Below are 24,981 nucleotides of genomic sequence, written 5' to 3' on the forward strand. Positions count from 1 at the left end.
TCTCTGTGAGTCCTGTCACTTAATGCATATAGTGTGAGTTATGTCACCTGGAATGCCTTCTCTGGATTGCGTCATCAACACTGAGCTTCTTTTGAAAATCTCCACAAATCCACCAGTGGTATGACAACCATGGGAAAGCTGGTGTAAATTAGCCACTGGCATTTTTACTTCTTACGCAGCAGTGCTAGAGGACAAAGTACAGTAGCAAAAATGCCAGTTTCCATCAACATTAGTACTCCCATTTTTTCTGTCACTGCAGCGCTACAGCAATGCTAGGAATATTTCAGAAGAAAATCCATGTAGATGAAGCAAAAGTGATGGAATTATTTGATTACCTGCAGCTTCAGTGTTATTGACAGAGAGGAACAAAGGTGAACGTGGATGGCATTCAATGGACCTCAAAGTCATTTTTCTCTGTCTTTGAATCTGAGCTCAGTATGTTGGTCATGACAGTAGAAGAGTTACTGATCAGTCCTTGCATGTAAATTGAATTTATGGACCTGTCTGTTCAACCCAAGAATTAATTAGATGAATTTAACAGGAGGTCTTTTCTCTCCCCTTCATTTATTGCTGGTCGCTCTTTTATTATCTATTGCCCAAAAGAGAATATAAATAAAATGAATGTGAAAACCTTCTGCTATAGCAAGCCTTTAATTAAAGGAAAAGCTAAGCAAGGACAGTCACACACAATATGCTGCAAATCCAAAGAGTAAAAAATGCTGAGAATCTCAGTAAAAACCTTGAGAACGTTAATATCTTAATGAAAATAAATATAAATGAATAAGCCTTAGGTGAAAATACCAAAAGCAGCCATTTTCTTAATGGGTATAATGCAGAGTGTCACCAATAAATCGTCAGAAGTAAGAAAAATGCCATAGTTGTTATATTTTCATGGAACTCAGACCAAATCAATTATCCTTTCACCCCAATGCCTGTCAAAAATATACATATCTTAATTTGGGTAAGAAAATGGTAATGCTGATTGGCAAGCATATTAAGGATGTGGTGAAATCTAAAATCACTCCCTCTCAGTTGAAGCAAAATTGATGTCAAAGTGGTCCATAGTCTTTGTATTTTACTAAACTTATTGCTGCCCCTGGATTTCCAGAGTGGGGCCAGGAACACTTACTTTCATCTTTGTCTGGCCAACTATGCACGGAGAGGTTTCAAGGACAGCAGCTAGGGAAGTAAAATGCAAGAGTCACAGTTTGTAATGAACGTGGAACCCACGTGTGACAATTTAAGGAATCAGTCTATGTACCATTTATGGATTTTGTGTGGGATTTTGAACTCTGTATATATCTTTATTAAGCTGCAAACTCCATTTTGACTGTAAGGATGCTCTTCGTGCTCTGTCTTTTTACCTCCCTCTTGGGATGAAATCCGAAGGGGTGATAAGTGGCCACGCAGGGCTAACAATGGAGAAACATTTAACCATGACCGACCTCTATTCAAAGGGGAGCCCCTTCGGCACAGAGTTGGGCGTCACCGCGGGCAAACCACTTTGTCAAGAGATTCTGCCCCTGCTGCGCCAAAGCCACTCGGCGCCATGCGTCGCTCCCGCCTCAGCCGCTGCGGCTCTGATTGGTCGCGACGCCTGCCCCCATTTGCCCCTTCCTGAGCAGAGCTGCTTCAAAACTCTCTCCCTGGCGCTGCCCCCACCAGCACCGCAGCACGCCGCCAGCCTAGGGGCCGAACCCGAAAGAGCCGCTGGGAGTCCGGCAGCTCTGCTCCCCCTGCACTCCTGAGGGGCAACGAGACGGTTCTTCCCTCCGCCCCGCAGCAGCACGCCTGAGACTGGAAGGCAGGAGCAGCCCGGCCGCTGCTCATCCGCCAGGCCGAGGAAAGGGACAGCGAAGGCCAGCAAGAGGCGAGGTTAGGCGCGGGGAATTGCCGGGCAGGTGAAGGCACCTGGCCCCGGCCCTGCGAGTTCAGCCAGCTCAGGGGCGGGCGCGCGCCGAAACAGGCGTTGCCCTACTGGTTTGGAGAGCTGGGTGTGACCGTGGGGGTCGGCCACGTGGCCTGTGCTCTGGCGAGAGGGGTCTGGCGCATGGAGACGTATCGGCTCCAGCCTGCATTTGGGAACGATCCGCTTCCACCAGAACAGCTTTAATGAAAACGCATGTTCTGTCAGTTTGGTCCCGCGCGGGACCTGTAACGCGCCGCCTGCCCCTTCTCTCCCAGCCCTCGCTGGTCTAGCGAGTCCTAGGAGGAAAGGAAGGAACTCCGAAGAAGACTGCGCAATGCGCCTGCGCAGTCGAGGTTCTTGCGCGGTAGGAGACGTTGGGCGACGGAATGGGGCGGTGCCTGCGCAATAGGCAGGCCATGTGAGACCGATGCATTGCGCGTGCGCTAGTGGCGTACCGGCGCTAGGTTGCGCCTGCGCAAAGGGTGGGGGAATGTGGCTTTGCCTTGCGCCTGCGCAGTAGGCGGTGGCGAGCGGGGCCGCTGCAGGGCAAAGCGTCTGTGTGGGAGGCAGGTTGGTGGGCGGCAGTAGGCTCGAGGCTGAGGGCCGGTAGGGGCGAGCCGGGTGGCGGTACCGCCGCCATGTTGCGGCGACTGCTCGCGGCGCTTATTCACCCTTGTTTTGTCCCCAGCAGCGGCGGCGGCGGCGACGGGAGCAGCATGTTCTACGCGGTGCGCAGAGGCAGGAGGATCGGAGTCTATCAGAGCTGGTGAGGGTGGCTGCTTCCGGGTGGTCCCCATTCCCATGCCGGCTGGGGCCTCCTCCCCGTACGGGGCAAGGCTGGATCCCCCTCCCCTACTAGGCCTTGCCCGGCGGGCTCCTTCAGCCCCTCAGGTCGGGGCACCGTGTCGCCTGAGCGGCCAGGGAGCCCAGGCTTGCGCGTCGGCCCGGGGGAGGAGGAGGAGCCCGCGGGGTCCTGTCCCATCCCTGTGGCCGCACGGCTCCTGCTGACGGCCCGCCTGTCGCTGCTGTGTTGCAGGGAGGAGTGCCGAGAGCAGGTGAACAGGTACCCGGCCGCCAGCTTCAAGAAATTTGCCAGCGAGGCAGAGGCTTTGTCCTTTGTGGGCAGCGAGGCGCGGCAGTCCTCATCCTATTCAGCAGGTAGTGCCGCAGCGAGCCCCGTCCACCCTTCCCTGCCAGCGGGCAGCGTCTGTACAGGAACATAGGTTTGGCAGGACGGCCAGGGGTATCCAGTCCAGTGCCCTGCTGGCAACCCCATCACATGCCTCCATGTGTATTTCCTGTTAGAATTATGTGTATTGCGATGGTGACAGCTCTTGCTCCAAGCAACTTAGGCTCTAAGGCTAGGTCTCCACTACGAACCTAACAGCAGCACAGCTGTACTGCAGACATGCCAAACCTGCCAAAAAAAAAAGCACAAATTGGGCTTGTTTTTGGCCTAATTGGCTTGTGAATTGCTCGTTGGCTAGTTTTTAGCTTGTTTGTTTGGCATGTTTTTTGCTGTAGCTTGTTGCTCTTTTTTAATTTTGCTCCAGGCAAGCAGGGGCAAGGGAGGGAGCGAGGGTCAGGGGTGCACAGGTTTCAGAGTAGCAGCCGTGTTAGTCTGTATTCGCAAAAAGAAAAGGAGGACTTGTGGCACCTTCGAGGCTAACCAATTTATTTGAGCATAAGCTTTCGTGAGCTACAGTTCACTTCCACAGATGCATACTGTGGAAAGTGTACACAATTTTTTTATACACACAAAGCATGAAAAAATACCTCCCCCCACCCCACTCTCCTGCTGGTAATAGCTTATCTAAAGTGATCACTCTCCTTACAATGTGTATGATAATCAAGTTGAGCCATTTCCAGCACAAATCCAGGTTTTCTCACCCCACTCTCCCCCTGGTGTGAGTGTGTGGGGGGGTCTGTGTGTGTGAGAGAACCTGGATTTGTACTGGAAATGGCCCAACTTGATTATCATACACATTGTAAGGAGAGTGATCACTTTAGATAAGCTATTACCAGCAGGAGAGTGGGGTGGGAGGAGGTATTGTTTCATGGTCTCTGTGTATATAAAGTCTTCTGCAGTTTCCACAGTATGCATCCAATGAAGTGAGCTGTAGCTCACAAAAGCTTATGCTCAAATAAATTGGTTAGTCTCGAAGGTGCCACAAGTACTCCTTTTCTTTTTGTGAATACAGACTAACAGGGCTGTTACTCTGAAACTGTAAGGAGAGTGATCACTTAAGGTGAGCTATTACCAGCAGGAGAGCGCGGGGGGGCAGGGGGGGAGACACCCTTTTGTAGTGATGATCAAGGTGTGGGCCATTTCCAGCAGTTGACAGGAATGTTTGAGGAACAGTGGGGGGTGGAGGGGGGAATAAACATGGGGAAATAGTTTACTTTATGTAATGACCCATCCACTCCCAGTCTCTATTCAAGCCTAAGTTAATTGTATCCAGTTTGCAAATTAATTCCAATTCAGCAGTCTCTCCTTGGAGTCTGTTTTTGAAGTTTTTTTTGTTGTTGTTGTTGTTGAAGTGCAGACCGCATGCTGGCGGGATCTAGTCACATAGAGTGTTGGGATTCTTAAGGGATTGGCTTGTTTGGGCCTCATTTTGAAATGGGATTAGCTTGTGTTTTGTCTTATTGTGAAAGTTGGGATGCCTATCTACTGCATGAAAGTTGGCAACTGTGCTGTACTGCTGTAAGGTCTCCCGTGTATCTGCTCTTTGCTGGCAGAAGAGAGCTCTCCTCCCAGCATAATTAAACCACCTCCAATGAGCAGCATTAGCTGTGTTGTCAAGAGCTGCCCACACTAGCACTTTTGTCAGTGAAATTTATGACCATCCAGGGCATGTGTTTTTTTTTTTGTTTTTTTTTTTCACAACTCTAACCAACAAAAGTATAGTGTAGACAAAGCCCAAGGCCTGGACTGCACTTAAAAATTGGGATGACCTAGCTACATCCCTGAGAGGTGTGAAAAATTTCACACCTGGAGTCATGTACTTGGGTCGATTTTAACCCCCTGTGTAGATCTAGGTCAGCTGCAGAATTCTTCCATTGCCCTAGGTACCATCTCTGAGAAGTGGATTAGCTATGTTGATGGGACCTAGATGTAGGAAGCACCTATGCTATGGCACTACAGTGGCACAGCTGCAACATTGTAGTTGAGCTTCAGTACTGTGGACATACTTTTTAGTATCTGACAAGAGACAGATGCATACCGGTAGATGGGGAGTACAAGTAAACAATTAGATAATATAGGTCGCCATGAGAAGCAGTGGTCTCAGCACACCAAAGCTTCATCTTAAAAACCAAGCTAGGTTTCTTGTCCTTACCACAGTTCGAAGGCTGTTCCAGAACTAATGGGTGTTGCTTCCAAAGCAACAGCAGGTAAAAGTAGGATATAATAGTCTGATTTTTTTTCTGAGATGCAGGCACCCTCACAACTTCCTCCCTGCTCAGCATCTCTGAAAACTATACCATGTTGTGTGGTATATATTATATTTTGTATCCTATAACTCAAGAGGTCCTCAAACTGGGGTGTGCCTCCCTAGGGGGGCATGGAGGAAAGTTCAGGGGGGCATAGTGGGGCCCGGGCCTGCCATCCGGGGGGACGGGGAAGGAGTGCCACCCCAGCACTGGTCCAGCTTCTGAATGTGGCTATGTGGGGCGGGGGGGGGGGGGGGGGGCACAGATTCCATTATTGGTAAGGGAGGGGTGTGACAAAGTTTGGGGACCACTGTTATAACTGAATTTAAATAGTTGCTGTTGCACAGAAGGACTGATGAATTACTGTCAGAAAAACTTTTATCATGAAGCTAACTAGAATATTTCCATAATTTTCCTTACTGTTATAGTTGAAGGGGTGTTTAACAAGGCATGCCCTCTGCTCTTCTTCCACTGCATACAGATAGCACTTGGAGACTCTGATTGTAAACACAACGTGTGGTTTATTTATGGTGTTTCCCCCTCCCCTTTGCAGCATCTTATTTACAACAGCATATTATCTTTAACCCCCTAGGTCAAGGACAGGAAAAGTGGGAAATCTCTCTTGGGACTAACTCTGAGACACTGTTTCTCTCCCCCTGTGCTTTATCTACCTTCTGAGCTAATGAACTTATTAGCCTTATAGCTCTCTGCAGCCCATCCCCAATCTGTCCGTTAGTCACAACTGTCATAATCAGTTTTATTTCCAGGCAGCTAATTGGAGATACAGTGACCAGAGTGGTAGTTCATCTGCTGTTGCCTAGCACTCTGTCACAGGGTGGCATTTTCAAAAGGGCCCAGCACTGGCTTTTAATGGTGGTAGAGTTAAGGCAATGCTGAGTGCTTCTGAAAATCTGCTCTGAGCTCCTCTATCCTCAGTATCTAGTAAAACATACAGGATAAGGAAAAATCAAAGATGGCTTTGGATTAGTTATGTGAGGTATTGTTGTTTTCTGTGGAACTTTAATGCTCAGTCTTAGTATTGAACTCCTCTTCTAAAGTTAAATTCATTATGCTACTACTAGATTTTTCATTTCTAATTATCAATTTTATTTTAATATATTTACTCCTGTTTAAAAATATTGCCACAGATAAAAATATCCAGGAAACACAAAAGCAAATTTCTAACATTAAAACATGAAGCTGTGCTCCGCTATACACAATATAGAAAATACTACATGTGTGCAACATGGCTGCGTTAATTTATGAACCTTAATGTCTGCATGTCCCGATTGCTGAAATTTCAGCATAGCGTTAATGATGACTTGTACGTTTATTTGTGTTCTCTTTTTAAAAAATTGTTCGGGATTAAAGGGATGGTGTGAACTTTAACTTTGTACTTCTGCCATAATGTTTTCCCTAGTTCAACAAATAACTTCTAATACTACTACAATTAGGCATGCATATTATAACTTTTTTTATATTTGTGTATAATACTGGTTTTTTCCTCAGGTACTAGTGGCATATCTAGTTTAACACAAAAGAGTGACAGCTACTGGAATGAACTGGAAACAGCAAGCCCAAGTTGCAGCACATGCAAGAGACCATATGAGCAGTCTTCTGAGGAAGAACCTAACAAAAAACATGTAAAATACAATGAGACATATTCGGCACCTTCAGTGAGCAAAGATAAATTCTCATATATGGGTAAGCCTCTTTGGGACTACAATTTATTGAAGTACATTGAATGAATATAAAGTATTTTAAACAGAGTATTTAACAACTCCCTAAAGTTACTTCTCTCGCTAACAGCCAAAACCTGGTTCAAGTTGAAATTCTCTAGTGTGAAGAAGCTTTGGCATGTTTTTTTTTCTGTGAGAAGCCCTCAACTCTTGCTGCTTGGTTTAACAGTGTAAATCTAACATTTTACGGTATGCCTGGAATGTTATCTCTTCTAGCCCCTAGTCTTCCCTAATGGGTGATCCAGGTAGGGCATTGAAGAACCTTTTATTGTTTTGCGTGGGAGAACGGGATATCTGAATGCAAGCATTACCATTCTGGCTTTCTAATAATAATGTTTCAAGTGCCTTCAGAGCAATAATAAATTTAAGTAATCTTATGATCAAGCATATTTTGAGTATATAACACTAGCCATTATTACATAGGTTGATTTGGCCACTGTAGACAGGATGAAATAATATTTTAACTGATACAGAACCATGTCAGAACCCTGAGTAAATACACTTGCGAGAACACATTTAAACATGTATTTTAACTTTTCATTGTGGCTGATGGCCATCTTAAAAAAATTGGGACCTGGAGTTGGGGGCATGAAGCTCTTCCACACAAGCATCGTCTTCAGGGTTGGCAAAAATTTAAGTTCTTGTGAAAAAGGGGGGGCTAAAATTATTTTAAAGATTATGCACCTGTGCAAAATGATATATACAACTTCTATGTGTAGAAGTTGCTAGAGCATTATTGGAGGAAATATAAATGTTAACAATTTTATGTATTTTAAAGAGGCTTATGATTTTGAATAATTGCAAATTGTTTTGTGACTTTTTAAATAGGTTGCATGTATCCATCTCTTACAGGTGACTCTGTAGTTGTTTATACAGATGGCTGCTGCTCAAGTAATGGGCGTCGTAAGGCACGTGCTGGAGTAGGAGTCTATTGGGGACCAGGCCACCCTTTGTAAGTAACTTTTGAGATCATAGTTAAATCGCTTGCTGTAGAAAAACTTACTAATATTGGTCTTGTGTAATTTAACACTTAAATTGTATGGCCTTTAAATTCAGCAACTTCAGAATGCAAAACACAGTTAGTTGACTAAGACTTTCACCAAATTAGATAGATAAAGAGCTAGAAAGAGTAAACTCAGTTATTAAATTGGAATATTGAATGACAGCCATCACTGAATGCAGAAATAAAGGTGCCTGTAGAGGTTAGAAATGTAGGCAAAATATAACAAGACTCACCTTGCATTTGTCCAGGCTAATATCTTGGGGAAGGTTTAATTTAGGCTCTCATTAAGTGGTTTCATAAGTTTACATATAATTATATTAAATTGACTGATTTGTTCTCAACCTGCAGTAGGAACAGGGCCAAGCATGCCCAAATTTCAGATTGTTTGCCACTTAAAAACTTTAGTCCCCCTGAAGGGGAGGTTTTAGTTATGCCCCTAATCTGTGGCTATACACTTCTGCAGTAGTGTGAACCATTAATTTATTTTGTGTTGCTTTTAAACAGAAATACTAGTGATAGGCTTTCTGGACGGCAGACCAACCAAAGAGCTGAAATACATGTAAGTTGTGGAGTTTTAAAATTGTTTTATACTTGTGGAAAAGAATTGAGCACTATAATGCCACAACTTAATTAGCTGCAGAAGCTCCTAAATATTCTCACACATTCAATTTAGTTTTAGTAGGGCTCTGCTGTGAGGGATTTTGCAATAATACAAGTCAAAAAGGAAGCTGCTGATTCTGCTAACAGTATTTCTGCATAGGAGTTGGCAGAGTTGCTTTCTGGAACTCCCATTGGCTTGTTCTCTGTTTCTGGGGTTTCTACCTCAAATATTTTTTGTATTTAGTTCTGTTCATCCTGTCTCAAGGAAGACAGCTCAGAAGTAGAGAGGAGTTCAGAGACAAATGATGGCAAGACTTTCCTATGAAAGATAACATTAGGACTGTTCAGTTTTAGATACGAAATGAACAACAGTGGGCATGGTGGAGGTCTACAGAACGATATCTAGTGTAATGAAGATAAAATGGTGCTCCTATTGGAAAGAAAAGGAAAATCCAATGAAATTGAAAGGACATTCAGAAACGATACAAGAAAATACTTTTTAACACAATGCATCACTAACCTTTTAAACAACAAAATATCACTGATGTCAAGACCTTAGGATTCAAAACAGCATTAGACATTTATGTGGATAATCAGAACATCCACAGTTCTATTAGAGGAAAATAACCAGGATGTAAACCCTCATGGTTGAAGGCGTGAGCCAATCATTAGCTGGCAGGATTAAGAAGTTTCTTCTGTGGACTAGTTATTCCATAATTGGCTTCTCTGTCTTCCACTGAGGCACGCTGTATCTTGTCTCTGACAGACTTCTAGACTGGGATGTCTGATATGTTCCTGCAATTTTTGTGTGTCTGTCTTCACAGTAAATTCTCTAGTTGTATTTCTTCTGTATGTATTTTTTTTGTTCACAATCTTCTGAATTATGATTGAAACACATCCTTTAGGCAGCCTGCAAAGCAATAGAGCAAGCAAAGAGTCAAAACATCAAGAAACTGGTTATTTACACTGATAGCAAGTTCACTATAAATGGTAAGTTAACGATTTCAGTTCTACTGTGTATTGAATGTAGAACATGTACCTTCACTGTATAAGCCCTACAAATCTGTTTCTGTAAAACTGTTTGGGGGATGTGTGTGTGTGAAGGGATTCTTCATAACTCATTTCAGTTCCCAGTAATAGCAGGGAAAAGAACATTCTCCATAGCTTGCCAAAATCATATCTGTTTTTGAATCAAACTCTGGAATAGACAGGATACCTAGTTTAGCAACTGATGTAGGAAATATTTTAAAATATCAGATACTGAACATCTATAATAAAAGATCCCCTGGTAGAAGCAAAGGGTGCAATATACAAAATGGTGTATTCATTTTAATACCAAACCTATAAATGTAGGCTGTATATCTGAAAAGTGGCCAGCAAGTAGCATTAGGAAAATGGCTGTTCTTTCTCTCCTCCCCCCCCCTTCTTTTTTTTTTTTTTTTTGTTTTGCTTTGATACAAAAACAGAACCTGAAACACTTCAAGATTGTTCTGCTTGTTTTTACCTCTATAAATGTTGTTCAAGTCTATCCTTCCCTGGTTTAAATGGAGGACTGCTGGAGGATGGTGTCTCCCAGTGTATAGTGTGAGGTTTCACCTTAGGGGTTACGATGTTGAATTTTTTACAAGACCTCCTATAAGTAGTAGGCAGTGGTGTTAATGTGGTCTCTAATAGACCTAACCCCTTTTTCCCCTCAGTTACTCAACTTTCAGTTCCTTGTGACTTATAATTTCAGAGTATAGGCATATCATGAATTTCTAACATGAAAGCAGATCTTTTATGTATCATAAAGAAGTAAAAGGCACAATTGCATCTTGTTCTTTGCTGGTCTCTTCTAACAGACTAGGCCATAGAATCATAGAATATCAGGGTTGGAAGGGACCTCAGGAGGTCATCTAGTCCAACCCCTTGCTCAAAGCAGGACCGATCCCCAACTAAATCATCCCAGCCAGGGCTTTGTCAAGCCTGACCTTAAAAACCTCTAAGGAAGGAGATTCCACCACCTCCCTAGGTAACGCATTCCAGTGTTTCACCACCCTCCTAGTGAAAGTTTTTCCTAATATTCAAAGTAAATCTCCCCCCACTGCAACTTGAGACCATTATTCCTTGTTCTGTCATCTGCTACCACTGAGAACAGTCTAGAGCCATCCTCTTTGGAACCCCCTTTCAGGTAGTTAAAAGCAGCTATCAAATCCCCCCCTCATTCTTCTCTTCCATAGACTAAACATCCCCGGTTCCCTCAGCCTCTCCTCATAACTCACGTGTTCCAGTCCCCTAATCATTTTTGTTGCCCTCCGCTGGACTCTTTCCAATTTTTCCACATCCTTCTTGTAGTGTGGGGCCCAAAACTGGACACAGTACTCCAGATGAGGCCTCACCAATGTCGAATAGAGGGGAACAATCACGTCCCTCGATGTGCTGGCAGTGCCCCTACACATACATCCCAAAATGCCATTGGCCTTCTTGGCAACAAGGGCACACTGACTCATATCCAGCTTCTCATCCACTGTAACCCCTAGGTCCTTTTCTGCAGAACTGCTGCCTAGCCATTCGGTCCCTAGTCTGTAGCAGTACATTGGATTCTTCCATCCTAAGTGCAGGACTCTGCACTTACCCTTGTTGAACCTCATCAGATTTCTTTTGGCTCAATCCTCCAATTTGTCTAGGTCCCTCTGTATCCTATCCCTACCCTCCAGCATATCTACCTTTCCTCCCAGTTTAGTGTCATCTGCAAACTTGCTGAGGGTGCAATCCACACCATCCCAGAGTCCTTTTTAATTTTTGTTATTGTCTGAGCACAAGCTCTTGATAGGAACTCCTGAGATCTAATAAACTAACAATCACTTTGTCTTTGGCAAGTCAATTTGTATGCCTCAGTTTTTCCCATTGTACAATGTGAATGTTGACTCCTGGCTTTTGGGATGAGTAGATACATTTAAGTGCTTTCAAGACAAAGTTTGTATGTGCTTAATGATTTGGGAGCAGTATCAAGTCAGGCTTCCTTGTTGATCAGATAACTGAGTGAGATTCTTTGTGTAACTTTTTTTTCTATACTTTCCCAAAATATGAGAGGCTCTTGGCAGAAGAATGACTTTATATTTTTGCATGGGGGGTGAGAACTTTCATCTTTCTGTTTTTCCCCCAAAGCATGAGCCAGCAGCTCAGAAGGCAAATGAGCTGGAAGTAATCTGATGCCTCCTCTAAGGGGTGATGCCCACACCCTGAAGAGGCCAAGGAGCTACTGGACAGGGAAAGGGGGATGCTTGGGTGGAAGAACAGATGCAGGAGCTGTCCTGATTTCCCACTGTCTCAGACTCTGGTAGCTCCTGCTTCTATGTGGGAGAAAGAGTGGCGCATTGGCCCCAGGAAGTGGAGGAGTTGCTAAGCAAGGGCTCAGTGGACCAGGGAATTAAAACCAGCAAGGAGGCAGAAGATGGGGCGGAGCAGAGCAGATCCATTAAGTAATCTGTTTCCTTCTCTTCAGTTGCCCCACCAGGGGGCAGTCATCTCTTAACCATTCCTACTGAGCAGTTCCTTTCCCAGTTCATACAAATATGGAGATGGGACTGGTTATAGGAGCTTTTGATCTGGCTTCCTGCAAAGAGTCCTTAGCAGAATGAGAATTAACAGCTCAGTTTGTTCATACTGCCAGGCATAAAGTGGTCAGCTCTATTCTGGTAACTATTTCACTAGTAGAGTTGTTTAATGAAGGGTGCTCCTGTCTTGGATAAATTGTCTAATAATTAATACATTCTTTGACCAGTAGTAGAGGACTTTCTAACTCTTAATTAAAATATTGTTACTTTTTCTCTGACTTTTAGGTTAATGTAACCCTTCTTGTTGTTCTGAATGTGTTCTGCTTTATGCCTTCTTTTTTAGGTGGTTGTGCGTTCCCACCACGTGCTCCTCTTTTGACCTTCAAATAAAATAAGTTAGTAAAGCTCTAGTTAGAGCTGCACACTGTTAGCTCCATTGGCAAACAGACCCTCAACTTCAATTTATTGCTGTTCACCTGGAAAACTTGCACTTAAGTGAATCTAAACTCATCTATTGTGCTCACAAACGGTGAGCATCAATACCAGTCAATGGGGAAGCATAGGTGTAAGGAAAGATGCTAGAAAGACAGTCATTCTGAAAAACTGTATTAGAGAATGAAATCAGCATATTTCACAGATTGTCACCTGTGTCTTTAATGCAATTGTGGAGAAAGTTAGTAACTGATAACAGTATGGTCTTGCAGCACTAAAGTCATTGGGAGTGGGACCATGCCCATAGTCTGTAGAGATAACAGGAAGTTTCTAGAGTAACTACAAAGCATGTTACGGAGATAATGACTAAGACTAAGATTTTGTCATGGGTATTTTTTAGTAAAAGTCATGGACAGGTCGCGGACAATAAGCAATAATTAATGGAAGCCCGAGACCTGTCCCTGACTTCAACAGCAACAGGGTATTTATTTTTTTTAGTAGAAGTAACTAGTGTTTGGTCCTGATATTTACATGGCAAGGATTTGTAAAACTTCCTAAATAACTTCCTTTTTAAAGGCATGGTCATGGGTAGTCTTCCTATGCAGTAGCCACAAGTTATTTACATTCCTGCTGAATTTTAAAAATATATCCAGTTAGTTACAGTTTCCAATTACAAGTTACAGTCTTCCAATAAAACGTTAATTTGTTTTTCCATAGGTATAACAAGTTGGGTAGACAACTGGAAAAGTAATGGCTGGAGAACAAGCACAGGAAAAGATGTAATAAATAAAGAAGACTTTGAAAGACTTGATGAGCTTTCGGAGGGAATGGAAATTCAGTGGGTGAGTAACAGGGTGAATTTGATTTTTAAATTCACCCATCCAGATTCAGGTTAACAATTTTACCCTCTAGACCAGGGTAGGCAAACTACTGCCTGGGAGCCGCATCCAGCCCTCCAGACGTTTTAATCCGGCCCTCGAGTTCCCACCAGGGAGCAGGGTCCGGGGCTTGACCCGCTCCAGCCAGGGAGTGGGGTCGGAGGCTTGATCCACTACACACGGCTCCCAGAAGCAGTGGCATGTCCCCCCTCCAGCGCCTATATGTAGGGGCAGCAAAGGGGCTCCGCACAGTGCCTACACAGCTCCCGTTGGCCAGGAACTGTAGCCCATGGGAACGGCAGGGTCAGGGCAGTGTACAGAGTCTCCTAGCCACGCCTCTGCATAGAAGCTGGAGTGGAGACATGCCGCTGCTTCTAGGAGCTGCTTGAGGTAAGCACTGCCTGGAGACTGCACCTCTGACCCCCTCCTGCACTCCGACCCCCTTCCCCAGCCCTGATCCCCCTCCCTCCCTCCAGATCCCTCAGTCCCAGCCTGGAGCACCCTCCTATAACCCTAGCCGGAGCCCTCATCCCATTCCACCCCAATTTTGTGAGCATTCATGGCCCGCCATACAATTTCCATACCCAGATGTGGCCCTCGGGCCAAAAAGTTTGCCCACCCTGGCTCTAGACCTTTTGCACACTGCTCAATTTCTCTTTCATATACTTTATCCAGCAATTTGCCTGTGACATCTGCTCTCTTGGGTAGACTGTACCCTGGTCTTAATGACTGAACCATGTTAATGTAGTGTGGGTTCTCAATCACACAGAAAGGAGAGTTTGTCGCATAAACAAACCAGGCAATTTTTTCGTCAGTTACCTTTTTTTTTTTTGTAATCTGCTGGTTCTTATCACAAATTTATCTATGGTGGTTTTTGGATGATAGAGATTTTTTTCTTTTCCTTTTTGCCACGGGTTATATATTGTGGTCATGTGACATACATGATGTGACTGAAACACTATCATTGGCAGATAACTCTGAAACTATAGAAAATGATGATGATCTTGAAGGTGGATAGCCTTCAGAATCCTGTAGGTTGAGGATGGATTCTCCTAAACAAAATAAGTCAATGCAGTCATTTAATTATTACCATACTGCTCATTTAGTATTATTCATTGCATTCACTGACGCTCAGTACTACTTTAAAGGTGAAATTGTAAGAAGAAGATTAGCTGAAATAGGCAGTTTATTTTTTATCACAACTGCATCAGAAATGGTGGTAGCATAGAGTAACAACTATATTTTTTGCTCAAACATGAGAATTCAAGAAAAGTCCAGAAGGAAGACAGGCAGTCCTTAGGAAAGAAGTATGAAATAAAAGTTTACCAGCCTGAAGATCCTGCATGTTCCTTTCATCATCTTCAATGCAGCTTCCTCCTGAGAAGGAACACTTCTCATGATGTTTCATTTGGGCAACCAGGCCTTGTATTTCTTTGTTTGCATTTTGCACACATGCCTGTCTTAACCACAGGTAGAGGAAATTCATTAAAATATTCCCAAACTGGGTCTTTTACGGCCTGCTGCCATTATAGGTTTTTCTTTCTAGTGAGAGAATGGTATGGTAGATTTCAAATCAATGAAGGCTACACTCGGAAAGACCTAAGACTTCTGGAATAAGCTGCTCAAACAGGTTCACTTTTGTTTCTGTTGCCTGTCCCTCTGGTCTCACATTTTATCTCCAGACTTCTCCTTGTCCAGTTCTATTCCGCCCCAACAATCTTTTATTCATTGAACTTTTTGAAACTTTGCACTTTTAGAAAGAGGTAAGGGATTGACTCTGTGTACACACATTTGCAGAGGGACAATAGGGTTTGAGATGTGTTTACTTCTCACCTCTATATATAATTTATTTTAAAACATTTTTGCTGTTAACAAGCATGTTATCTCTGGAGACACAAATCCACAGTTTGAGAACTGCAAAACTGAGCATCTCTGATGCTGAGTCCCATTGTGTAAATAGAAGATTAACCTAAATAATCTGTACAGAAGCCTCTGGAGGCCCATAAGATTGGGTCCCTAATCCATGAACTATTGGAACTCCTTTACAAAACTTTTCTTAAACATTACATGAATATATTGTCTCATACTATAGAATTTATAATCCTTATTCCATGAAGATATCTTTGAGCTATAATGTATCTTAATTAAAACTATCTTTAGATAGTATTTTTTTAAAATTGATTTTTATGCACCCTGCTGAGTAATTTGGTGTTAAGTGTGACTGAATAAGCACAAATAACTTTATGTACTTTTGCCGCTAAAAATATTTTATACATTTTCACAGATAAGAGCATCATAAGGAATTTTAATAAACGTAAAGCTACCATGAATCCACATAAGTACCAGGAAAATTATTAGCTCCATCCAAAATAATCAGCAAGATTCTGTTACCAAGTAATTTAAGAAATACACAAAAGGATCTACTAGATTCTATCAAACAATATACTTAAACATTTGTTCATATATTTCCTACCAAGAAAAGCCCCACACTGTTAAATCTCTAGGGTATTTCCAGGAAAAGGGAGCAAAGCTCAGATCTAAACTAGAATACTGAGAAACTAACAGAGGATGGTTAGGGCTGAAGGTCAAAAATTTAAGATAAGAATTCTTAAATTAGTCTTCAGGGGTGTGTAAGTTGACACAGTAAACTTTTTACTTTAGCAGAACTGGTCAGTTGCCAGCAGGGTGCAAAACAAACTGTCTAACTCCAATTTTCTGTGGCATATTCAAAGCTTTTCCAGTAATATTAGAAGCATGAATATGGCAGTCCTTAGAATACCTATGTTGGCTCTCAATTTGGTAAGAACTATCTCAAACGTAGAAGCAGGATACAGTAGCTTTTTGCTGAGTAACTAGTAATAGTATTTTAAATTGAGTCTGTAACCTTTAACTCTTCTAGTAGAAATAAATTCAGCATTGAGAAGAACATATTGTCCCCATAGCCACGTTTCTAATTATTCTAAATTTGCCTGTAACCTTCCAAAGATACCTAACTCGGAAACAAATCTCTGCACCATTGCCTTTATGGCTAGTGAAACAGAATCCAAGGAAATGTACCATTAAGTAATCCCTACAAAACAATACAGTGGGCATAAGTGGAAACTTTATACTTCTCTTGGGGGATTTTCCTAAAGGAAGTTCCTTCCCTTATTGTACTTCACTGATGTATTCTGTTCAGATGTCAAAGGCTAACTAGATACTGTCTTCCCCCACCTTGTCTCACTAGTAGAAATATAATCTCCAGGTTGCAGTTAAACAACTTTACTGAACTAAAATTTAAAGCTGTTGTCCTTTATGTAACTTCCCCCTAGCTCTAAACAAAACAAACCTCCAAATACAGCAGAAAATCCATCTGACAGTGGCTGGAGCACTGTATTCTGGCACTTCAGGGAGTCCTGGCTTTATAGGCTTCCCCTCTACACGCCCTCTCCAGTAGTGCTGCATTGGGAATAGAATTGGTGGAACTGTTCAGATTTTAACAAAACAAATCACCACAATAAGAGGAGTGTCTGAAAACCAGACAGTGCTGCATTTCATGAACTTGGAACTTATCAAAGCTTACCTACATTTTAATAAATAAAATGGGGCTCTGACTCTGAGATAGGAACCAGTTAAAAGAATCCTAGCTGTGAGAAGCCCTGCTATATGCAGAAGAAATCACTTAATGCTCTAGAAAGGTGCTGTGATACTTGGGATTAATAAAGACAGACCAGGTGATCAGATCTCATGTATTTGGTGTAGTCTCTCTTGACTATTTGAATCTTGGTAGTGTTGTGTCAAATAACTGTAGACTTATCTCTCAACAGATGCATGTTCCCGGTCATGCTGGCTTTATAGGAAATGAAGTGGCTGATAGACTTGCAAGAGAAGGAGCTGGAAAACAAAACTCCTAGCATGCTATCAAGACTAGGAAACTTCGTTCTTGCTAACTAAAGACTGTTTAAGCCATAAGACATACTCTTTTCAGTTTGAAAACTTCCTGTTGGAATTGTTCAAAATAAGTTAATTTAAACTTTGTTATAACTATCCTTACCTTATTTCTGGTTTAAAAATTTTAAATATATGCTGTCCTGTATAAACACACCTACTTTTTTAGAGTGTTCAGGTTACTTGGTTAATCGCTGCTTTGTTGGTAGAGGCTTACTGAACATTCAAATATTGGTAAAAGTAAGGTGTCTAGTGTTTTTAGTTCCATTTGCCACAGTACCTGTTAATTTTTTTAGATGTTCCATAACTGAGAGAAAACTTTAGGTTTTACAAAGTATAATTGTTTCAAAAAGTTTATGAAGGGAAATATGTTAGACGTTTTCCCTTTACCAAGAGTATTGAAATAAATTTAAACTTGATAGGTTTGTCACTGTTTTTAAGCAAATAGTGTAGAAAATACTAAAGTGCAATGGCAGTTATTTGAACTGCATAATCCTATAAAACATAACTTCCCCCACCGCACCTCCTCAAATGCTAATAAGCGTTTGTTTGTGTGTTAGCTCGTAAGAGTATTAGGGATGTAAATATTGGTTAAAAAAGTTAACTGGTTAATTTTGATCATTTATATCATTTAACCGGTTAACCATTAACCTAGGTTGCTCAGGCAGGCAGGGGCTGAGCTCCAGGTGGCCCGGGGGCCCGCTCCAGGCAGCCCAACATGGCCAGCCGCTCGCCAGGATAAACGGTTAAGATGGTTAAGGCCCATATAACGGTAAGCCTAATGCTTACTGGTTAACCTTTTACATCCCTAAATAGTATCCGTATAAGCTGCTGTAAAGTGTTTGTTCGTCCAGACTTGCAGACGTAACAATCAACAAAGCAGGCTGCAGGGAAGTATTAGACAGGTTTCCTTTTCCAGCCACTTGAATTTCAAGTCCCCTGTAGACTTTGCTTCCAGCTTCTTCCTGAAGCAACCTCGAACTGGCCCCTAGTCAGCTATTGCCATCACAAGATGGGCTCCTGAGTGACTTCATACTGAAAACTGCCATGTTGACTGTTACATTGTCTTACACCTGTTCACTGAGAGTGATTGTTTCACACTCTAATCCATGTGCATTCTGGTGACTTTCATGCTGGTCAGAGTCTTATCTACATATAACCATATCATGTGACATACTACTTGATTCCTGCTTTTGCAAATTTGTTCCTGTGCCACATTTGAGTTCCCACTGTTTTTTCTGCCCCCTGCTTATCTAGCACTACCATGATTTTCAAGTTATTTTGCTGGTTTTCCCCTTCTTAAACCTTTGTAATTTTTGTTCTGTTTCCCTCTCCCCTATGTCTGTCCCATTCTTCTTTCCCCATGAACAAGAATTCAACACATTCTGCTCTTTTTGTGCTCTTTGTCCTGACATGCTCACCCCCTCTCTTGCTCCACTGTTAACCCCATTCCTGCCTCATTTCTATTCTTTTCTCTCTTTACCTATCATCTGATTCTGCTGACCTCATTCTAATTGATTTCCTTTCTTTCGGTCCCGTTCCAAACATACTTGACTGCTCACAATCTCTATACATTGCTCTCTACCTTAGTCTGTTTTCATGGTCATTCTTCAATATCGGCCCCTTTTTTTTTTTTTGGCCCATATATCTTACCCTCTACGATGCATTTGGCTCCTGTTTCTAGCCCCTTCCCATGCCTCTTTCTTCCCCCCCTTGGTGGAATCCTCTATGCCATCCTAGCTTCACTTCCTGCCTCTCCCCTCTGTTTCCCCTATATTGTTCGATGCTGTTTAGGTTTGTTTGATGCTCTGACACTAAAGCTTTTTCCTCTTTCTGACATTCAGTAGTGGATTGACACTTAGCCATCAACTCGGTCATTCACTTGGCGGGTTCTGACCATTGCCATCTTTCCTCAGCATCAGTCATTCCTCGTCAACCTTGAGACATGCTGTTTAATTCACCTTTTTGTCTTTTCCCTCGCAATAGCAGGGGATCCTCTATAGCTACACCCTCTTTGTTGCATTGCTGTCACTTTGATCCTTTTCCCATCTGAACTGCACCACCTCTATGCTAGCATTTCTATACTTACTAAAATTTTGTTCTTTAAAATATCAATTTCTTTAAAATCCTACATTCTTAGAATTATACAACATGAAAAATTATCTTCAAATGACATGGGCTGTGTCTAGATTGGCGTCTTGCCCCAAATCCAATCATTGGTATAAGCTGAACCACTCATTTCTTGTGTAGATGGGCAAAGATAGTCATTTTGGCACTTATTCCACTTGAAACCAGGATAAGCTCCACTGCTCAGAACAGCTTTGCCTTCCTATGCTTAGGGATTATACCATTTAAACCACATGGATGACTATAAAGGAGCAAATCTCCACTCTAGTCAAGGCCTTTATTAAACTCAGCTGTAGAGTTCCCTACATGGTGTCTTGCTGATACATTAAACATTTACTTTCAAAGTGAGCAAATTTCTTACCTCACTGTAGGCTTTGATGGGTAAACTGGACTTTTCCTGCATTACAAATCGCTATCAGCAGGCCTGAGCAGCTTCATACCTGTGCAACTGCTGTATCTCTAAGTGGATTCACACGAGGGTTACTTGAGGGTAATGTTGGCTTCAGAGATGTATTGCAGGGTTGTATGTGGCCTGCAGAACTTCTGCTAGCGTTCATGGTTCATCAGACAGTTTACCATGGTTGCCAGCTCAAAAAAACAAACCTCGAGTCTATTTAAATTCATGTAAGAACCCTATTCTAATAGTCACTTTGGGTGAAAATGCAGCCTTGTGTATTGGAGGTTTAATTCCATCTTAACTTTGTCAGGGAGCATTTATAAAAGCCTCTAATTACATTCAACCCTTAATTTTACTGGTTTAATAAACTTTTTATGCTTCCTTAGTTCCAAGTTAAAAGAATATTATGCCTGTAATGTAAGCACTCAAAAATTGGGAAATCTGAGAATTAAGGTTGCCCGTGTAACCTTACTTTGGTTCCCTTGTGTGTAGGCATTGGCTGTTTTTAATTAAATGACCAGTTCCTAATTTTTCCATATGTCCCCCATCCAGGAAATTCTATCCAATCGAATGCCACCCTGGAAATTTGGTTGGATTCTTTCTCTCCCTCTGCTTCAAAATTTTTGTATAATGCTGGGCAAGTCACTTGAGCCACAGAAAAGCTCATGGATAAACAATTTTGTAATAGGCCTAGGATTTAGATGGTGGGCTGTAAATAAAGCCAAAGCCACACACTTGAGCAATGAACAGAACTAATGGAAATATTGAACAGCCACCTATGTGGCAGGGATACTGTGGCAAAAACAATGCAATCATGTAAGTGAAGTCACTGTAATATGTACACAAAAAGTGGACCAAATAAAGATGGAACAACCTTAATTCTGGGATTTCTTAACTTGAATTCTTGACTTTGCATTCTTGACACTGCTTTAGCATAGCTTTATGTAATTATATGGGAGGGGAGAGGGCCTTTCTGAGGAATCATCAACACTCTACATTTATGCTGTGTACAGCAAGCACAAATGCTTCTAAGCATCTCTTCTACAGTATTTCTGCCTTTTTTTCTTCATCAAACACCAATCTATAGTGGCCCCTTAGAATATACATTAACTGCTTATGCTAAACAATCTGTTCCACCTTGCATTTAGCTGACCCACAGAGTACCTTTCCCAGACCTGAAGAAGAGCTCTGTGGCTCGAAAGTTTGCCCCTCTCACCACCAGAAGTTGGTCCAATAAAAGATACTACCTCATCAACCTTCCCTCCCCAGTGATTAGTTTGTGATGTTGGAGAGTTGCTAGAGGGGATTTTGTGTATTACACCTGCAGTATATGCAGGCTCCAATTTTGAACGCTGCAGGCTGCGCATCATAGCCATTTAGAATTTCACAGCAACAGTGTAAATAGACCTCATCCTACTCCAGACCTACAGGCTGGCACTGGAGCTAAAAGAGAATCTCTGGTATCACTGAATGGCCAAGGAGACGCAGATAGGAGGCTCCTGATTTCATTGAACAGATGGCAGTAGTACACTTATAGTTCGACAGCAGCTTTCATCCAAGATTTCAAAGCACTTTACAGACATCACTTCTCACTCGATCCCTGCAAGCATTATCTTCCTTAGTACACAGATGGGGAAGCTGAAGCAGAGATGTTAAGTAACCTGATTGGGGGGGAGGGGAGAGGATGTACAAGGTGAATCTCTAACAGGGCCAGGATTGTAGAACTGGAAGGGACCTTGAGAGGTCATCTAGTCCATTTCCTTGCACTGAGGCAGGACCAAGTAAACATAGACCATCCCCGGCCCACCTGTTCTTTAAAACCTCCAATGAGGGATTCCACAAGTGCTGACTGAATTTTGTGGATGAATTGGGGCACACCAGTAATTGGACAACACCAGTCCACTCTCTGATTAAGTAAAGTTTATTGAATGCCTAATTAAGCAACTATTAACAGCACTCTAGCTTATGCAGTCCTAGCAGCAAAGTCCCACAACAGAGCTGGCCAAGCACCAGAATGAGTCCTCGGAGTCTGCATCAATGGATCTTGATGGTAGCCTGTGAGAGTCTCAGAAGTCCCACAGTGTGCCAAACTTCTCCTCACAGTCTGTCTTTTATACTCTGTTGTGTTGTCTTATCAACCACACTGTTTGTGCACTTTTCCTATTCTGGAACCTTCTCTCTCTTGCTTGCTACGTTCTTGCCCCCTTCTCTTTAACTAGTTCTAACCAGTCTCAGACAGTTTTACCATGAGCTTTTGTAAGGTGTAATTCTGGACCATTTAGAGTCAGGCTAACCCCCTTTTAATCTACAACAATTCCCTCCTTGGCAGCCAATTGATTTCAATTAAAGTGGTATGGGGCAAGCATCCACCTCCTCAACACCTAGCACGTTGCAGCCATCAGTGGAGCATAATAGGTCTTGGTGGCAACTCTCATATCCCAATCCAGTTCTGCTCCAGCTACACGATGAGGCGATGTGTGATATGATATTCTTGGTTTGTCCACTCGAATTGTCACTTTACCTGCCTTATCCAACAATATATACATATTAACACAACTAAAATTACAATTTGTAATAATATTATAATTGGATATAAAAAGACATCAAACATCTTAGTTGCAGTAGGGAACCATCCCCAGTGTTTCCCACCACTGATGTTCTCTAACCTTTTTTACTTTCTCTAGTATTTGTTTTATGTTTTCACCATTATGGTGTACAGTAACTAAAATTTTCTTTGCAGGCTCTTTAGCCTTTGTTAACCATGTAAATTCTGATGTTCTAGAAGTTCTGCTATTAATGACAACTTCATACCAATGAACGTGAGGTGTGAACTTCGATACATGGTGAAATTTTCAATTAACAACTGACTTGTAAACACTGGTGATGTAAACATAAAATCACAACCTTCAACTTTTATGACATTACAAACATTGGAATAATTATATATAGCTTGATTATACATTCCATTAATTATCACATATTTATAAATAGTTCTAAAACACACATCCTTTTCCTATGTACACCACTGTATTCCTATCAGTCTCTTCACGATGTACTTCAAATGGCACACTCCTTCATTACTATTAAAACATGCACTGCTGATCTTAAAAGCAGACTCTTCTCATATAAATCCTAATCCTTGATCTACAACACAGGCTTCTAAATCTACTGACTGCCATTTATCATTGTCCCATACAGCCCATACCCTCTATGGCAGGGGTACGCAACCTATAGCATGCATGCCAAAGGCAGCACATGAGCTGATTTTCAGTGGCACTCATACTGCCTAGGTCCTGGCCACTGGTTCGGCGGGCTCTGCATTTTAATTTAAATGAAGCTTCTTAAACATTTTAAAAACCTTATTTACTTTACATACAACAATAGTTTAGTTATATATTATAGACTTATAGAAAGAGACATTCTAAAAACGTTAAAATGTATTACTGGCATGCAAAACCTTAAATTAGAGTGAATAAATGAAGACTCAGCACACCACTTCTGAAAGGTTGCTGACCCCTGCTCTATGGTCCACTGGATAAAGTACAGAACCCTTTCAGTTAATATGTAGGACTACAATGGGATACACCTTTTCAACGGTAGCTTCTGCTATTGTCAATACATAGGCAACGATTGATGTTAATATTATAAGTAAAATTTACTAATCTCCACCGAGCTTGTAACTGTCGCTCCTTTTGTGTGGCAGCATCCCATATGATTTTCCAAATTTCTACAGGTAAAATTCCATTTGTGCCATCTCTAAGATTTATGACAACATTTTGTACCCCGGCTTGCATGCAGCTTAAGGCCAAAGAAACATTACGCTGTTTAACACCAAGAGCCTTCACAACTAATTGGTCATCTTGTTCATTTATCTTTTCGCATTCTGGCAAAACATATTAACCATTCACCCATTCTCAGTTCTGATAAGGATGAGTTTGAAGGTTTCAACAAGCCTTGCATCCTGAATGTTGCAGCTTCCAACTTATTTGTCCATTTTTAATGACCAAACTGGCCCAGTTAGCAATTCTTGTACATGATCACGCTTTACCACAGAGGGTCCTATTTTTGAAACATTACAGGGAAGGGCAGGAATTATTGAGAATTCTTCAATAAGCTCCTCAGGCCCTCATATCTTCCATGGACCCTTTAAGCTCGAAGTCATTAGCGCACCCATGCATCCTTTACACAGACATATAAGGCTATTGGAGGAGTGCTACATTCACCATTACCTGTCTCCCTATTTTACCACAGGCCGCTGGTATTTAGTTGGTTTGCTCAATACATTTGGTGCTCTTTCACATAATTCACTCTTATTTTAGTTACATTTCCCAGTGAGTACAAAGGTTTCCTGCAAGGCTGTATCGTAAGTTGTATCTACTGGGGAATATCTTATCTGTAACAGTATAGTTTGTCCTATTTTGGCCCAATGGGGCACATACCAGGACAAAAAAGACTTAAAGAAAAGTGTACTTTGCCACATACAACTGTCCATGCTACTTTGTTTACTAATACAAACAATTAAGTCACATTAAGATGATATTCTCTGTTAATGTCAAAGCACATGCTTAGTTCCATTATCTCCTTTAGTTATTTGCACAGTAGAATTTAAAAACATATCCACCCTCTCATTATTTGCACAGAATTTAAAAACATATCCTCCCTCTGGTTAGTGCCCTGCCACATACAACTAACTATATCACACTGTTTTCTAGTCCAAAAACTTACATTGAGCCCGCATTTGCTCTCAGCATCTGTATTACAGGTGAAAAATTAGGGCAGTTGCTGAATGAAACACCAATCCAGAATATACATTGAAAATGTAACTGATGAAGCATGTCAAGTTGTTCCAGTTAGGAGTGAATGTGTTTGCTTTAAAATATATAGTTGGAGAAATGATCAACTTTTACATAAAATACAGAGAAAAACTGAATTTCAAAAATAAGATTTTTAATCTGGAACCCCAGCCTCCCCAAAATACCCCAAACGGTTGTATTATTT

The 24,981-nt window shown here is 41.9% G+C and overlaps 1 protein-coding gene and 1 pseudogene across 6 annotated transcripts; one reads left to right on the top strand and one right to left on the bottom strand.

Moving 5' to 3' along the window:
• The first annotated feature begins 1,609 nt into the window (after positions 1 to 1,609).
• Positions 1,610 to 17,878, top strand: RNASEH1 (ribonuclease H1). Of its 6 annotated transcripts, none has more exons than XM_077812572.1 (9): positions 1,610 to 1,875; positions 2,598 to 2,675; positions 2,946 to 3,067; positions 6,854 to 7,048; positions 7,936 to 8,035; positions 8,591 to 8,645; positions 9,592 to 9,676; positions 13,372 to 13,496; positions 17,339 to 17,878. In XM_077812572.1, exons 2-9 carry the CDS (start codon positions 2,626 to 2,628, stop codon positions 17,423 to 17,425), a joined length of 819 nt encoding a protein of 272 aa, XP_077668698.1. In that variant the 5' UTR covers positions 1,610 to 1,875; positions 2,598 to 2,625; the 3' UTR covers positions 17,426 to 17,878. The 6 variants fall into 6 exon arrangements, 5 of the variants coding, with proteins under 5 accessions (XP_077668698.1, XP_077668697.1, XP_077668696.1 ...); XM_077812571.1 differs by having other exon boundaries at positions 2,601 to 2,675; XM_077812573.1 differs by lacking the exon at positions 1,610 to 1,875 and adding an exon at positions 2,446 to 2,479 and having other exon boundaries at positions 2,601 to 2,675.
• Positions 17,879 to 22,362: 4,484 nt separating this feature from the next.
• On the bottom strand, positions 22,363 to 24,721 carry LOC144261897 (uncharacterized; annotated as a pseudogene).
• Between the last annotated feature and the right edge of the window lie 260 nt (positions 24,722 to 24,981).

Source organism: Eretmochelys imbricata, chromosome 3 (assembly GCF_965152235.1).
Source record: "Eretmochelys imbricata isolate rEreImb1 chromosome 3, rEreImb1.hap1, whole genome shotgun sequence".
NCBI lineage: Eukaryota > Metazoa > Chordata > Testudines > Cheloniidae > Eretmochelys > Eretmochelys imbricata.

Bases quoted from the DNA above. Each gene is read 5' to 3' on its own strand.
- RNASEH1 (XM_077812570.1), top strand. From the start codon at position 2,548: ATGTTGCGGCGACTGCTCGCGGCGCTTATTCACCCTTGTTTTGTCCCC. The intron at 2,676-2,945 runs GTGAGGGTGGCT...GCTGTGTTGCAG, and splicing joins ATCGGAGTCTATCAGAGCTG to GGAGGAGTGCCGAGAGCAGG. The intron at 8,646-9,591 runs GTAAGTTGTGGA...CACATCCTTTAG, and splicing joins ACCAAAGAGCTGAAATACAT to GCAGCCTGCAAAGCAATAGA.